The 17,221-nt window shown below is 38.0% G+C and overlaps 1 protein-coding gene and 1 long non-coding RNA gene across 6 annotated transcripts; one reads left to right on the forward strand and one right to left on the reverse strand.

Annotated features, from left to right (window-relative positions):
- Positions 1 to 1,055: 1,055 nt before the first annotated feature.
- Positions 1,056 to 3,430, reverse strand: LOC121978517 (protein indeterminate-domain 7-like). The gene is made up of 5 exons (XM_042530857.1): positions 3,270 to 3,430; positions 3,014 to 3,167; positions 2,515 to 2,917; positions 1,749 to 2,420; positions 1,056 to 1,329 (listed from the first exon to the last, which is right to left on the reverse strand). Exons 2-5 carry the CDS (start codon positions 3,132 to 3,134, stop codon positions 1,326 to 1,328), a joined length of 1,200 nt encoding a protein of 399 aa, XP_042386791.1. The 5' UTR covers positions 3,135 to 3,167; positions 3,270 to 3,430; the 3' UTR covers positions 1,056 to 1,325.
- Positions 3,431 to 4,205: 775 nt separating this feature from the next.
- On the forward strand, positions 4,206 to 6,955 carry LOC121978527. Of its 5 annotated transcripts, XR_006111131.1 has the most exons (6): positions 4,207 to 4,444; positions 4,536 to 4,628; positions 4,715 to 4,801; positions 5,116 to 5,196; positions 5,451 to 5,587; positions 6,061 to 6,955. It is a non-coding gene; the product is annotated as an uncharacterized LOC121978527 (long non-coding RNA). The 5 variants fall into 5 exon arrangements; XR_006111132.1 differs by having other exon boundaries at positions 4,206 to 4,444; positions 5,116 to 6,123; positions 6,219 to 6,955; XR_006111133.1 differs by having other exon boundaries at positions 4,208 to 4,444; positions 5,116 to 5,186; positions 5,451 to 6,955.
- The last annotated feature ends 10,266 nt before the right edge of the window (positions 6,956 to 17,221 follow it).

Raw genomic sequence — 17,221 nt, forward strand, 5'->3', positions numbered from 1 at the left:
TCAAATATCAAAATATATTTATTTATTTTTTCTTTCGTATCACTTCTCTCTCCTTGTTCTCTCTCATCATATTTTCTCTCTCGTCATTTTATCACACACTTTCTCTCTCCTTAATCTCTCCTATCACACTCTTTTTATCTCATTACACTTTCTCTCTCATCATACTTTCTCTCTCCTCAATCTCTTCCATCACACTCTCTTTCTTCTTTTTTTTCTCATCATACTTTCTCTCTCATCAAACTTTTTCACTCCTCAATCTCTCCCATCACACTCTCTTTTCTCTTTTTTTCTTATCACACTTTCACTCTCATCACATTTTCTCTCTCCTTAATATCTCTTGTCACACTCTCTCCTTTTTTTCCTCAACACACTTTCTCTCTCATCATACTTTCTCTCTCCTCAATCTCTCCCATCACACTCACTGTTCTCTTTTTTTCTCATCACACTTTCTCTCTCATCTTACTTTCTCTCTCACCGTACTTTCTCTCTCCTCAATCTCTCTCTCCTCATTTTTTTCTCATTACATTTTCTCTATCTTCATCCTCACCCATCATACTTTCTCTCATATCATATTTTCTCTCTCATCTTCTCTCATCATGCTCTCTCCTATCACACTCTCTTTTCTCATTTTTTTTCATCACACACTCTCTCTCTTCATTCATTGTTATCACACTTTCTCTCTCATCATACTTTCTCTCTCATCATTCTCTTTCATCATATTTTTCTCTCACATTCATCTTTCTCTCATATATAATTTTTTCTCTTATTTTCCATTAAGGGTAAAAAAGGAAATTTTGATTTATTCCAATAGAAAATATACAACTAATCAAACATTGCTTTTAAGAGTGATATCCATGCTCATACCCATTCCCATTCCACAATACAATGATTCCCATTCCGATTCCTATTCCTAGGAATGAACCAAACGCCCCCTAAATATTTGCGGCCTTATTGATTAATGAAAGGCTAATTTAAGACCATCGCTTAACACCTTGTCATCAATGTTTAATTAACACCATAATTATATGTGCTATCTGATTCAATATTTTTTTAATTAACATCCATAAGCCTTTTCGAATCACATAACTATTTCACTCGGTACCACGCAACGCAATTATGCTGGAGTCAATTATTCATCACACACATGAGCAACCAATTAATTTGCTCGTTTATTAATCTCGCGTGCAATGCATGCATGCATGCATGTTAGGGCTTAATCGAATTACTACATCAGTGGTCCAACGGAAAGAGACGTTGTATCTGCCACTGATTGAAAGCTATTGCCATGCCATCCGTTTTCTTGGTCAGCCATGCCATGCCATATGCTAACTGCACACAAATAAAATACCTTGACCAAGTTTGTAATTAATTAATATAGTACTGTATATATTTTAGTTGCTAAAATGATAATATGGTCCAAATTAATCGATTATTGTATCAACTGACAAACGTCCACTCAACGAATACGTTTATTTTTATAAATAGCTGCGGTTGCTTTACTCAACCATGTTAATTACTGTTAACTACTCTTCAGCAATATAATAATCACACTATCTTAATTAACCATATCATGTCATTTTATGACTAGATGGAATTATATAAAAACAATGGAAGATTAATAAAATTTGATGATGATGTAAAATTAATTAGGAAAAGCAGCATAGTAAAGACGATCGAGAATCTAATGATAAACTTAATAAAGGGGGGAAGAATGATGATACAACCTATAGCTTAGTTAGCTAGCTTACTGATTCCAGTATGGTTCTTGTAGTGCATCCTCATAGGAAGGGAAATTATTCATGGATGGGTCCAACTGCAATATAGCTCTCTTCCCCAACAAATCTAGAGTCAATTGGTTGCTGTCGCCTCTTCCTCTTCCAAGCTGATCAGTACTCTTGCCCTCCGATCCCTGCCCTCCTTCACAGACTAGTTCATGATCCAAAGCATCAGCTGATCTAGTTCCCATTAATCCATGCAAATTATTGTCACTCCAATTAATTGGTCCCTGACGAGAGGCGAACCCACGGCTAAACCCTGCCATCTGATCAAGATGTTGGTGTGCTCTCCCCATTATTGCACCCATTTGACATGCCTTTTGGAGCAGTGCCGTGGCTGACAAAAAAGCAGACGTAGCAGGGAATGGAGGATGACTTTTATGCTGATTGATTGAGGGGAAGAGTTCCATTTGGCTCTTATGACGATATTCTGCTAAGAACATTTCTGAAGAACTAGCAGTGTTGGCAGCTTCTTGGGGCTTCATGATCATGTCAGTTTGGAAAGCTTCTGGGAGTTCATGAGATGGCATGGCTTGAGAGTTGAACAACTGTTGGTGGGGATCATCTGCGACTGGAGTAATTACTCTTGTAGTTTCGTCAGCTAGAGCATCACAGAATGCTCTATGGGTGATAAAGCTGTCCCTCCTGCAAAAAGTATCGAGCGCGATTACAGCAATTAATTAGAATTCAATTGAAAGAAAGAAAGAAAAATAAAAAGTGCACTAATTGTGATCATTGCCGTGAGAAGAGAGTTCCACAGTCACATTTGTACTCCCTCGTTCCACAGATCTTGCTGTGAGCTTTCCAATCCGACTGCACGGCATACTTCTTGGAACACTTGTCGCACTTCCACTTTTTCTCGCCGTGCTTTCTGGAGAAGTGTTTTTTAATGCCAGTGAGGTCTCCGAGTGCCCTGGAAGGGTCATGGTGCACACATGACACCTCAGGGCAGACGTATACCTTCTTCCTCGCGGCTTGATCCTTGTTCACCCTCTGTTTCAGCTTCCACGGAAGGTTATGGCCCCTCCTGTGCAGCTGCAGGTTCTGATCCCTCTGAAACCCTTTGTTGCAGACATCACACACGAACCTGTTGGTCGTCATCAGCGTCTTGGGTGACAAAGCTATAACTTCAGCATCTGGGTCTGAATCGATCAAATCAAAGCAAAAAAATTGAGATGAAAAATAAAAAATAAAAAAGATATGTAACAAAATCTGTGCAGCATAGTGATGATATACACCTGGGTTTCCTGGAAGTCCCCTCTTTTTCTTAGCTCGTTTGGGTGACTGAGAGACCAAAGAGGAGAACTGGGGGCTCGATGTGACGCAGGTTTCCCCAGAGGCAGATGTGAGATTGGACATCTTCTCCTCCCTCCGCCAGCTGCTTTGTCTCAGCTGCTTAATTTTGCTCAGCTTTAGTTTCCTCGGTTTTTGTCGATTTGGTTGGAGAAAGAACTGAATCCAAAAGCAAAAAGGATATCAAAAACAAAAACTTACTCAGTATATGCATCGACCACAGCGATCTCATACATCAAGAAGCTCAGGGAAATTAAAAGAAGTGATCAATTTAGCTGACGAGGAAGATAAATAATGGATGGACACGGAAGAGCTGAGGAGAGAGCAAACTAGGAATGTACTCCTTCAACCCTATAATACTAGTCTCATCTGACGTTGCACTTTCTGTCCTTTACTTTATTTTTCCTGCAACTCGTCCTTTTCACTGTTCCTCATTAATATGGTATTATTAAAAGTTTAAGGATCCAACTTTCTAGCTTTTGTTTTCAATTGAACCAATGTAACACACAAAGCCGGTTCCTAACAACATCAGAATGAACTCAGTTATATCTTATTAAACTGAACCCTTTTTTTGTTCACTGTTACTCCAACTCCATTGTAAGTAAAAGTATAAAGAATGTGATGTTGCTCACCACAGGGAAGAGCCGATAGCGTGACTGCTGTGGTAATACATCTTTTCAAAACTTTGAACTTTTGATATCTGTGATAGCAATGATGGGCTCATTGATTGAACTGAACTTGGACAGACATTTACATGTGCCTGCTTCTTTTTTCCTTGTCCAATAGTCTTTTGTTTTCTTTCTCATACTTCTCCTGGAGTGGACACAAGATATATTGTGTCAGATTCGAGATTAAACCAACTGTATTCAGCGTTCGTTCCGGCAAATCAGTCTCTCTCACATTTAATTATTTCCAAAACATTCTTATTGAGTTTTTGACTTTTGTGCCTTGTTCTTCTTTTCCAGCTTCTATTTAAACCAAGTGTTGAAAGTAGTGACATGAGGGTTGTATCTATGAGGGTAAGAACTTTGAGGGGGTGCATGCAAGATTCGGGACGAACTGGATGGCCTTCTTGAGTGAAATAAAATATAGAAGTGAGTTAAATAGAAACTTCAAAACATTCTTATTTAAAACCTGACGCGAATATTGGGCCGAAATTTTGGGCCCGCTCTCTAGGGCCTTGGGGCGGAAAGGTAGTTGCTTAGGAGACGTGAGACGATTAGGTTTTGTCTCTTAGCTCTTTCGTCGCCGGCGAGACCGGAAAGAGAAGAAAGGTGGGTGACGGGACATCTAGTAAGTTTGATCAGATTTGTTTCTTCTGCCGCAGCGACTGGTAACCGAGCTGCGTTTAGAGTTACAGCTATCGATCTGGATCAGTAAGTGCTACTCCCCTTGTTATTCCTCTGCTCAATAGTCATGTATTGACTCTTCTTTTTTTTTGGGGGTTCCTTATTTTGTCATGTTCAGTTTCAGCTATGTTTTATTCATTGTGCTTGATCCAATAAGTCCACTGGAATTGGTACTAAAGCATGATTGGATGAAGAGGTGTTTTTTGATTGGGTAGGCGTTTTCTCCATACTCTGCTACGCTTTATCGTTGGGCTACCAATTAAGGTCTAATTGAAGGACTCTTCTAAAATGCTGCAGAGGGTTCTTCTAAAGTTGCATCATCAAGGACTATTATCCTTTCGAGCTCTTACAAATGTCGTATATGCAGTCTTTCCTAGAGTTGAGGTATCAAGAGGTCCTTTGAGTCAACTTTTTAATTTTTATTGGAAGTTCTTTGATTAGAGAAGTTTGTTTTGTGTTTATCTATTTATTAGACATTATTAGATAGTTGTAACATATTTTTCCATCAATTTATATTTCATTCCAGATCAATATGTGATGGGTTTTGCTTCTATCGTGTAATGACGATTTTGAATACTTTGTCAAATTTCTTCGAGGCTATGAGTCTGTTGTTAGCCAATTGTGTTTGCCCAATTGATGTCAAATTATATCGGTCCATTTTGTTTTCATTATCATCTAACCAATCTAGAAATTTATAGGTTTGATTGTCCATTAAAGCTAAGGTTGTCATGCTTGGACCTATATCAGGTTTATGCCTCTCATATCTTGCGTAAGTGGAGGTGGGTTTTTTGTGTTTGCTCTTATCAATCCGATATAAGTATTGACAAGCAATGATGAATATAAGATAAAACAATGCAATAAATATAATGCAGTAGGACAATATAATAAACAAGTCAAAAGGCTAGTAAAATAGGATGCTAATGATAATATACTTTTTGATGGATGACACTCAAACTAAATAAGAAACTAGTGATGTGATCATATTTTTGTGTTTTTTTTTTCTATTGGAGATTTTGATAGACAGTTGGAGCAGGTGAAAGAGAAATGCATAATTACGAAATGGTGATAAAGAGATGGAGGTCAGCTACTATAAACTAAAGCATGTGAGATGGTGATGTTCTAGTACTGTCTTTAATGACGAAATGAGGAATACTATGCTATGGCAGTCAGGTTACATATATTCAAATCTTCCCTCTTTAGTATTATCTTCTCTTCAGTTTCTTGTTGTGTACTATAATTTTTTGGTCAATGCAACTATTCGTGGTTGGATGGAAAGTAATTCACGGTTTCAAAGAGAAGAGAAATATTGAAGCTCATTGAATCAGATATAAAGAGAGGGTCAACAAGTGACCATGTTAAGTTATTAAATTAAGAGTTCCAATGCTGTTGTGTAATCATGATTACTAACTAGGGGAGTAATGATATCTAACCAAAATGTGATAGAATCTGGTTGACATCTCTTTCCAACTTTCAACTTATTCTTTCAATATAGTCCTACTTGGTATGGCATGTAATCAAATTTATATGACATGATTGCTATGTGTTCTTCCAAATTTTTTCCTTTTAGATTATTAATTACTTTGTACTGTTCAATTTATGCGTTGAATTATATGAATTAAAATGATTGTGGTTTTGGTTGGCAGGACACTGATGTGCATAGAATACTTTTATGTATACTTTGACACATATTCACTTGTTTTCTTCGAGTATGTTTTATGTTATTACACTCTTTTTTATCATATTTTCAGCATAATTACTCTCTTTGTCAGAAGTCTGCTCGTGCTTGTTTTGTTCTTCACAGGATGTATTTTCGAAGTGAAAACAAAGTTAAGGCGTGCTTCGGAGCAGCCCTAGAAGAAGGGCAGAGCCTAGTTGTGGCCCCTGGAACAACCGTGCCTCATCCTCGAGAGCAAGCAAGTCACGTTCGTGCCCCCGACACATTTTCTTGCCCCTTCACCAGAATCTATCCTAGGTCAGGCCATGTCCTCCGAACAGAGTTCAGTCAAGGCCATGCCATGTGGTTTCACATGGCCATATCTCTTGACCAGAGACCAATCAAGCTTAGGCCGTGTGAAAGCACACGATCGTGTGCTTCTTCCAGAGCTGCTTCAAGCCCAACCGTGCCAAAAGGCACGGCCGTGACACGACCCATGTCTGGGGCCGTGTCTTGCCCTATAAAAGGGGTCTTCTTCCCCATTTCAAAGGGAGGAAGGTCTCCCCTTTGGGAGGACCAATCTTGGTCTAGATCCGCTGATTCTTCGCACTCCGATTGACGATCTGAAGCCGCTTCAACCCTCTCCTTCATCTTCGGAAGCATAGGATTAGATCCGAAGACCTCTCGTCGCCTTGGCTAAGCATTTCCCCCTCTTCTTCTTAGATTGGGTTTTAAGCTTGCAATTTCTATGTTTTTGGATTCATTTGTTATAGAGTAGATTCATTTGTTTTGGGATTAAGGGAGTAGTTGTGATGTGTAATTGATGTATACTCTTTGAATTTGTCAATTTCCTATTCGTATGACATGTATATGCCTTGTATCTATTTTATTAAACGTGTATGTGAAGTATTTGTTCTTTGATTGTATTGATTTGTTCGCTCCGTAAAGGGGATGCTCAAGATCGTATGACTGGGACTCTAGTGACAAGGATATTCTTTTAATCGGATATCTAAAGCATTACCTTGAAAGGGAGGATAATTTTCTATAAGTATTAAATTAGGTTTAATAGGCCATATCTAGGCCTATGTTAGTGAGTGTCTAGTGTATCCTAGTGAACGTATGACCGGAGGCCCTAGTGTTAAGGGTATCCCTTTCATCAGACTTCCTAGGTAACCACTTCTACTCAGTAGCATTGGAGACCAATACAGATAGCACTTCGATATGACCATCGCGGGGTAGTATCGGTATTGAGTTAGACTCCTTACATGTGCATAAAGGCAGAGGATGGGTGATAGATAATTCTTAGTATATTAATTAGCCTCACAATGAAACTGAACTCTTAGAACACTTTCCTAGATCAAGTTTCCTCAACCAACTCTCCTTCCTTGCTCTCTCTTCTCTTTACTTCTTTCTTGCCTTATTGTACGTAAATTCACAAATTTCGATTGTTTAGCTAATTCACCGTGCTAAGTCTCTAGTGCTTGTACACAATCCTTGTAGATTCGATATCTTTTATTACTGACGGCATAGCCATGGACTTGCGGCTTCGTAACAAACACAAGCAATGAGCAATATCAATTTAAGATACTTTAGCTTTGAATTGAAAACCGAAGCAGCGCTGAGGGAGAAAGAAGAAGAAAATATGTTGAAGGAGTTCAGTAGTGTGATACAAGGTGGTCAAACCATGAATCATAAATGAAATCCACGGATATATGTCAGAGACAATAGAATGGTGAATTAAAACCTTAGATTGGATTCTGCACAAGATATGACTACCTTCTCATAGTGATTTGGGGTTGCTCAAACCAGAAATCTCCTGCTGGTGAATACCCCATCTTTCTACCTTTCTGTTCAACTAATTCTCCCAACATCACCAACTTCAGGTAATGATTCTGAATTATCAGCATCTTCGGTCAATGTCTTCACCCATGCTTCTCAGCTGCCTCTTGATCTTCTTCATCCTACAGGAAATGGGCAAGTTTTCTCTCTTTCTGTAGGTCCACCTCATACTTGTAGTATATTCTATCCCTAGAATTTTCATTTAGATGATTTTTATTTTATCTTTTAAAAATGATTTTGAGTGAACAAACTGTTCACTTTGCTTAATGGTAGAGTTGTTACTGAGAACCTATCTACTGAATGCATCGTTTAATAAAGCTACTGAAGCAAATTGTGAAATATATCATATGTAATTTAAACACAACAACCCAGCAGCTGGGAACGGAAAAGTTCCCTATGAACATTGCTACAGGAACTGCATCAACAGCAGCCAAAGCCCTAAAAGTATTATCCTATTCAATTTAAGCTTTGATGTTCCAGCAACCTTTGGTGGTGCAAGATTTCAGCCTTAGCTTTGCTAGGAGTCCCGGTTATATGTTCTCATTCTGTTTATCGACGCACACTGCCAACCCACTATTCATGTTGATCCATAAATGAAAACGTAACATATTTAATATATTGGTATCGCTTCCTTGGAATATGTGTTTCAGTTGGCTGATCCACAAAGTCTACATCCATGGATGTGCGAAGGAGTTTACCACTTTGAAGACGCTTGGAACAGTAGAAGCCAAGTCCACCTGAGTTGTCAGAGTGAAGGACTCCATCCATGATAATTTAAATAAATCCAGCATGAAAAACCCAGCCCAAGGTGGCTGTACAGGATGAAAAGAGTATATGGTAAGATGTTTCATCACAAACCTGAGTGGGTTTAGTGCAAAAGGCTGACCGAGTATTTTGTGATGGGAATTTGTTTTTGGATGAAATAATCCTATGTATGTAACTTCTTATGAAAACCCAACCAAATGAAAATGTATGTTTTTGAAGTAGCCTAGAAGTTCCAAACTGAAGGTGCAAATAAATCTGCTACGCCATGAAAAGTAAGCATATGATAAGCTAATTTTACTTTGAATCACTGTGGCCCTCTCTTGTGTGCAGATTCAGAAGAGAGTGGATATGACGAGGAAGTTGCTACATGATGTAAGTTTTGAGCTCCTGGAGACAGGGCTATCATACATCGGCCTAAGAGAGACAGGAAAATTGAGATCTTGAAGTCTGACAAGCTTATTAGCATGCAGGGAATAAATCTAGAAAAGGTTTCTCATCATAATCCTGTTGGAAATGGGGAGAGTGGGGATGTGGGAACATGACTCACGTTCCCCACTACTCATAATGGAAAAGTTCATTATGCCCCTGGTTTATTTTTCTATATAAAGGGGGTGCGTCCAAGGATCATAGAGTGGTGGATGTGCGTTCGGAGGGAATGAAGGTTCGGAACGACGGACGAAACGCAGAGAGTAAGAGGAGGGCATATGAGGCGGTGAGATTTGGTTTGTGGAATCGTGGAGGGCTTTCCGATCCTGTGATCGCTCTTCCGACAACGAGTTTTCGGCATTGACGATTGCGGATCTGCAGGAGATCGCTGTAAGTTTTTACCGCTTTAATTAATTCGTCTTTCATGCATTTAGAATTATCTACATTGGTATCAGAGCACAAGTTATTTCTAAATGCATGGATACGAATTATGAAATCACTGTATGGAAATTTTCTGTATCGCTTCGTCATTTCTCGTCGTTGTTATGCACGACTAATGTGTCGTAGCATACACGCTGTGCCAAATTAGTAAAATCAAGATCGTTGGATTTGCCGACGACGGCAGTCCGTGGCCGTCGATGGCGTTCTAGTTGGCCGGCTATATGTTGGTGTCTAGGACGGGCAGAACCATCGTCTGTGTTCTGTCGTGCTTAAAGATTTTTTTTGGTGTCGGAAAGGATCGGCTACCACCGGCAAAGGCTGACAAGCCTAGCGACCGAGTCCGTCTAAGTTGCAACTGAGTCCGTCGCGGTTGTGTAGTGTGCGGCGTGCGGCGTGTGCGGTGTGCATCGTGTAGCGAAGAAAATGTTCGCTACACGGTGAAGCGTGAAATGACTAAGCACAGTGAAAGAGGAAAAGTTTGATTTTAGAAAATCAAATAAAAAAAAATAGTAGTATCGTTTCATTATAAATCTGCATGCATTTGAAATTAAGAAACATAATATGTTTATGTTTTTTTAATTAAAGTATAAATTTTGTCAAATAATGCATACTGTAGCATTAATTTTGTTTGCTGAAAATTGAGTTCAATTAATTTCACCATTAATGATAAATGGTCAAGAGAAATTTTGGTCAACTTAGATCCGGTTTAGGTTTAAATCATTAGTTGGTTTAACCGAAGCAATTTGATTGGGTTTGGACCAAATATGATCAAATGATCAAATGGGTCAAATTTGATCAAATGATTAGATTTGTTCTAATCAGTCAGACTTAAACCAATGAATATTGATTTGATCAAACGGACTTGAGTTTGATCAATAAGTCTGAAATCGGTAAAAATAGACTTAGATTAAAAGTAACAGAACATAGTAATCCCTGTCCAATTAGATTAGTTCTAATTAAGGACAAATCCCTGTCCAATTAGATTAGTTCTAATTAAGGACAATGGACCAAGCTTAGGATCTGGATTCCTAATCAACCGATCCAATGGGTCTGACCAATTAGATCAGTTCTAATTGTCGACTTGAACTCCTGAAAATCGAGAAGATTTGTTTTCTTTGATTTATTATGTTGGTACTATGCCTATATATATAAATTGAAATAAACCAGTTTTGTACTGGTTAGTCGGTTTTGTACTGACTTATTTTTATTTCAATTTTTCAGATGGCACGGATGATTATCACATTGACTCGTCGCGAATTGCGACGAAATCAGCTCTCGGAAGAGATTCAGGAGATAGAGTATAATTCTACTTATGGAGTCGACGGACACATTGGACGACTTGATGATCTGTTTTGGAAACTTGAGCGAGAAGAGTTTTTAGTCCTAGACAGTTATAGGATTTGGGCTTTGATGCATTCATTGCCAGAAAATCCAAGGATGATAGCAGACTATATTTGGGGGTGTCATCAAGGACGCGTCACATATTCTGTATTATGTGAGGAATTGCTTCATCATATAACTGAAGAGGATCCGGAATAGTTCAAAGAGGACCCGAAAATGATTGAGGAGGAACCAGCAAAAGATCCAGTTGAGGGTCCTATAGAGAATCTTAAAGCTGTCCCGCCTGAGATTACCCCAAATGAGTACAGGCTGAAAGGGATTATTTTGGCCACTGCACTAGTGTCTGTCCTAGTGGGAGTGATAGTTGCCTATCTAGTTTACTAGAGTTCTGTTATTGTTATTGTCGTTATGTATGAACAATATTTAGTCCATTTCATTCATGTCAGTTAGTTATATGTTAACAATATGCAGCATAATTTTATGTTAATGATATGTTCATTTATTTATGTTGTTTACTTGACATAATGTATGATTAGTTCATGAAGTATTAAATGATTAGTTCATTTAATTAAAGCAATCATGATATATTAAATAATTAGTTCATTTAATTAAAAAAAATTATGATATTATAAATGATTAGTTCATTTGTTGGGATGTATGTAATAGAATTGATTAATATTAATTTGATTGGTCATACGAATGATGAGTAAAAACATAGTTGTCACTTGATTTTGTAAATCAATTCAAAGTAATATTAAGTCAATCATAAATTGCATACATATGATATACACTGAATACTAAATAATGTGTTTATTTATTATAGATTATGGCAACCAAAAACATAATAGCTGAACTCAATAAAGATGAAAAACTTAATGGGGATAACTATAAGATCTGACACCTCATGATACAATATGTACTTGAGGAATAAGAAGTTCTAGAGACTGTAAATTAGGTTATGGAAGAACCTGTAGATGGTCCCACTGCACAACACAGACGAGATCTTGATGCCTATAAGGCATGGAAGAAAAAGAACTCCACTGCAAAGGGCATATTGATTAGTTCAATGGTTGATGACCTAGCTTTTGAGTATGAGTCATATCTTACGGCTCATGCAGTCTGGGTAGCCCTTAAAGAAAAATACAGTGGAGTAAGTCTGAGCAAGCTTCGACAGCTGACAATCAAGTTTGACAGCTACAAAAAGCGTCCGAATGTATCAATGGTTCAACACCTCAGGGAGATGTCGAACATGATTCGGGAGCTGAAAACTGCTGGTCATGAGTTGACTGATGAACAACAGGTTCAAGCAGTTATTCGTTCACTTCCAGATTCTTGGGATACCATGAAGCAGACGTTAACTCACACTGAGAGTATCAAGACTTTCACTGATGTCTCACGCCATGTAGAATTGGAGGTGGAGAGAGTTGAATCTGCAAAGATTTCTGGACAAGCCTATATGGCTGTAGGTTCTGCTGGATCATATGGATCCAAGAAAAAGAAATGGTTTAAGAAAGGGAAGGGAAAGGAGAGGGAAGCTGCTGGTGTGGGACAGGGCCCAATCAAGAAGATAGTCAAGAAGACAGGAAAGAAACCTAAAAATAAGTTGATTTGTTTTAACTGCGACAAGAAGGGTCACTTCGCTCGGGAGTGTACCGAGCCGAAAAAGGTAAATCCAAGTGTGTCTTCTGTTCTAGAGCATTTTGTTGCTAGTTCAATGTTGTTAGCTGATTCTTATCCTTTGTGGATTATAGATTCGGGAGCAACCAACCATGTAGCTCGGGAACGAGTTACATTTGTTAAGTACCGTCGGGTACCAGCTGGCAACAAATGGATCTATGTAGGAAACAATGCAAGAGTTGAAGTCAAAGAAGTCGGCACTTGCAAACTCAACCTTTGTGGTGGTAGAGTTTTGTTTCTACATGATGTCCTATATGCTCTTGAAATTCGACAGAATCTTGTTTCCGTTATATGTCTTCTTGATTTAGGGTATTGTATTAATTTTTACAGTCGGTCTATTGAACTTAAGATTGACTCAGTGTCAATCGGACATGGTTTTTTAACAAATGGCTTTATGGTTCTTGATGTAGAACCAGATGTCAATTATGCTATTGATGGTTGTTTTTCAAATATTGCTTTAACTAGTGATGCAGATATAACTGATGAGGTTTGGTATGCTAGATTAGGACACATAGGACAAGAACATATGAATCGGTTGGCTAGAGAGGGTCTATTGGGCACTCGGGCTAAGATTCAATTGTCTATATGTGAGCATTGTCTTGCTGGAAAAGCAACTAAGAAACCATTTGGTAAGACTATTAGATCTGAATCAACATTGCAGTTAATTCATTCGGATACTTGTGGTCCAATGAATATGAAAGCTAGACATGGAGCTTCCTATTTCATTACATTTATTGATGATTTCTCTAGGTTCGGTCATGTGTATTTGATTTCTCACAAATCTGAAGCATCGGATTGCTTCATTCGTTATATGAACGAAGTTAAGAATCAAACGGAACGTAAAGTTAAGACTTTACGCACTGACCGTGGAGGGGAGTATTTATCTGATATGTTCAAGACAATATGTAATGATAGAGGGATTATTAGACAGCTAACAATCCCTAGAACTCCACAGCAAAATGGGGTAGCTGACAGAAGAAATATGACTCTTCTTGAAATGGTTAGGTCTATGATGACGCAAGCTAATTTGCCAATCTCCTATTGGGGAGATGCATTATTAACTGCAACCTATATACTTAACAAAGTATCTTCAAAGTCAGTTCCATCTACCCCATATGAACATTGGAAAGGCAGAAAACCAAATTTGAGTAATCTGAGACCCTGAGGGTCAGCTGCTTATGTTCATGATAGTTCTCACAAGTATGGAAAACTGGGACCTAGTGGTAATAAATATATCTTTATAAGATATCATGAGACCTCCAAAGGTTATGTTTTCATAGGTGAGCAACTAGATGGAACCATCTCCGAAATAGACTCAAGAGATGCGAATTTTCTCGAAACAGAGTTCCCAATCAGAGGTGATGTTGATAAAAATGTTCCTCTATTTGTGGAGGATGAGATATTATCAACAAGAAAGGTGTCAAAAGGGATACCTGAGTCTAGTCAACCGAGTGGGAGTGATATGCCGAGTCATGAGTTGACTTCTCAACAGCCCAACTTACGGAGAAGTGTTCGTAAGATCAAATCTAAGAAGATGTTTGAAATTGAGAATGAGGCATTGGTTACACTTCCAATTGACGACGACGAACCTCAATCCATTGAGGAAGCATTGGGATGTAGAGTTAGAGAAAAATGAAAAGCTGCAATGGTTGAAGAGATGGAGTCCATGATCCAAAATCATGTTTGGGACTTAGTCGATCTTCCTCCGGACCGAAGGACTATTGGGAATAAGTGGATTCTCAAAATAAAGAGGAAAGCAGATGGATCGATTAACAGATACAAAGCTCGTTTAGTTGCAAAAGGATATACCCAAATAGAGGATATTGACTTTGAAGAGACATTTTCTCCCATAGTGAAATTTGTGTAAATACGAGTTATTTTGGCCTTTGTGGCACATTATGACTTGGAATTACATCAAATGGATGTAAAAACCGTTTTCCTTAACGGTGATCTTGACGAAGAAATCTATATGGTTTAGCCAGAAGGTTTCATTGCTGAAGGCCAAGAGCAGAAAGTATGTAGACTTAGAAAGTCTATATATGAGCTAAAGCAAGCGTCAAGACAATGGAACATAAGATTTAACGAAGTCGTTTTATCTTATGGTTTTGAGATGATCAATGAGAATCATTGTGTTTTCCTGAAAAGGGGAAAAGGAAAGTATGTTATTTTATCATTATATGTTGATGATATGCTAATAGCTGGAAATGATATAGGATATGTGAATGAAGTCAAGAAGTGGTTGTCATCACAATTTGATACAACAGATATGGGAGAAGCTGAATACATCTTAGGGGTGAAGATCATAAGAGATCGTTCTAAAAGATTTTTGGGTATGTCACAAGAGTCTTATATAAACAAGATGTTACATCATTTCAGCATGTCTAATTGCAACATAGAACATACACCTATTGTGAAAGGTACTGTGTTGAGCAAGAGTATGTGTCCTAAAATTCCAGAGGAAATAGCTGAGATGAATAAAAAACCATATGCCAGTGCTATTAGTAGTTTGATGTATACTATGTCGTGTACACGTCCCGATATCAGCTATGTTGTGGGTTTGGTCAGTCGCTTCCAGTCAAACCCAGGACTGAGACACTGGAAGACGGTAAAAAGGATATTCAGATATCTGAAGGCGACAACAGATTATCGTCTCTGTTTTTAAGGATCAGATATGAGTCTGAAAGGTTATTCAGATGCAGATTGGGCTGGAGACCTGGATGATAAAAAATCCACATCAGGCTATGCATTCTTGCTAAATGGTGGCGCCATCTCCTGGAACAAGAAGAAATAAGCTTGTGTAGCTTTGTCGACTATGGAAGCTGAATATGTGGCATGTTCAGCTGTTGTGCAAGAAGCAGTCTGGTTGAGAAGGTTCCTGAAGCATCTGAAAATTGCTGAGGATAGTGGAAGTCCAGTAACTGTCTACTGTGACAGTCAAGCTACAATAGCTTTTTCAAAGGATCCCAAATATCATAGCAAAGACAAGCATATAGAAATTAAATATAATTTTGTGAGAGATATTGTGACTAAAAGAAAAGTAATTCTTGAGTATGTCCCTACACGTGCTATGCTTGCAGATCCTTTTACTAAGCCAATGACTAAAGAGTCATTTAAAGAACATGTAAAGTCTTTGGGACTTCGTAGAATGTAACACCATTGAAATAACAATCAGACTTTGTGTTTTGATTGTGTCATTTGCCATAATTTTATTCAGTGTATATGTTGTATTTGTTACATTCATATAAGATCTCGGTGAGCATGTTGGCAGGTAGAGATTGGTCCACTCACATGGACAATCATCTCTATTTGTTAAGTACAAATAGGGGTAAGATTGTTACTTATGAAACAGCTTACGTAGTTGAAATTATGAAATTAGAGACAGATTCATAAGTTGAGGTCGCCTTGATAATTATGTCAAGATGAGATCATTTATGTGTAAATAATGATCTAAGTAAATGAATCCACCATTTACTGAACCTGTTAAAGGCCAGATTAGAATTCATATGTTGAATTCAGGATTAGATGTTAAATATGTCTAGATCAAAATATGTATGATGTTAAAATTTGAAGACAACATGCACTCTTTTTAGTAAAGAGAATAACATCGAAGCATGTGATTCATATCACATGTGTTATTGCGACAATAAAGGTAGTAGGAGAATGAATATCTGTTTCTTTACTGTGTGAGACCTTTGAGATTATATGTTAATCTCAGTTTTTGCCTTAGTAAGTATTTAGCTGTTTATTTGAAGTTTTAATCAGTGTCTGCTACTTTAGCGTGTATCCTATGGCTATGTATGATTCGGTCTATGGAGCATAACTAGGAAAGCGACTGATTAAAATGAATAGATTCTAGTTAAAAAGGAAGATTAAATATATTTACATCTTTTGTTGTTATTTACTGGTCGACCCATTTATGTTATATATAGAAATGAATGTGAATATTGGATATGGAACATGCTCTTGACATAATGATCATTATAAGAGATTAGAGATGTTCATATCGATGTAAATAAAAATTATTTAATCTGGGTAAATAGCAAGACATGGATATCTTCAAGATAATGGTTGTGTGTCACTTGAAGATTGGATGGATCCTGGATAAAGGCTATGTGCCATCAGGAAAGTGGCTATGTGCCATTCAGAGTATGTCTCTAATTTATTTGAGCAGCTAAGTAAAGTGTAACAACTTTCTTAGCATTAATTGCTCAAGGAGCGGCTAAGTCAAGGTGTAACAATCTTCTTAGCAACTATCGCTCAGTGTGCTTGCTGTCGCACGAACCATTTTCTCTAAGTATGGATTGAATGTTTTCATATGGTCTATGTGACTTAACTCTCTAATAGTCTATGTGACTTATTAAGTCTTTGTGACTTACCTGAATGAACTAATATTAGTGACTTACCTTGGATGAGTGAGAGATGTTGGAAATCGGGAGAGTGGGGATGTGGGAACATGGCCACATTCCCCACTACTGATAATGGAAAAGTCCATTATGTCCCTGGTTTATTTCCCTATATAAAGGGGGTGCGTCCAAGGATCATAGAGTGGTGGATGTGCGTTTAGAAGGAACGAAGGTTCGGAACGATGGACGAAACGCAGAGAGTAAGAGGAGGACATCTGAGGCGGTGAGATTTGGTTTGTGAAATCATGGAGGGTTTTC

This window comes from Zingiber officinale, chromosome 1B, assembly GCF_018446385.1.
Source record: "Zingiber officinale cultivar Zhangliang chromosome 1B, Zo_v1.1, whole genome shotgun sequence".
Lineage (NCBI taxonomy): Eukaryota > Viridiplantae > Streptophyta > Magnoliopsida > Zingiberales > Zingiberaceae > Zingiber > Zingiber officinale.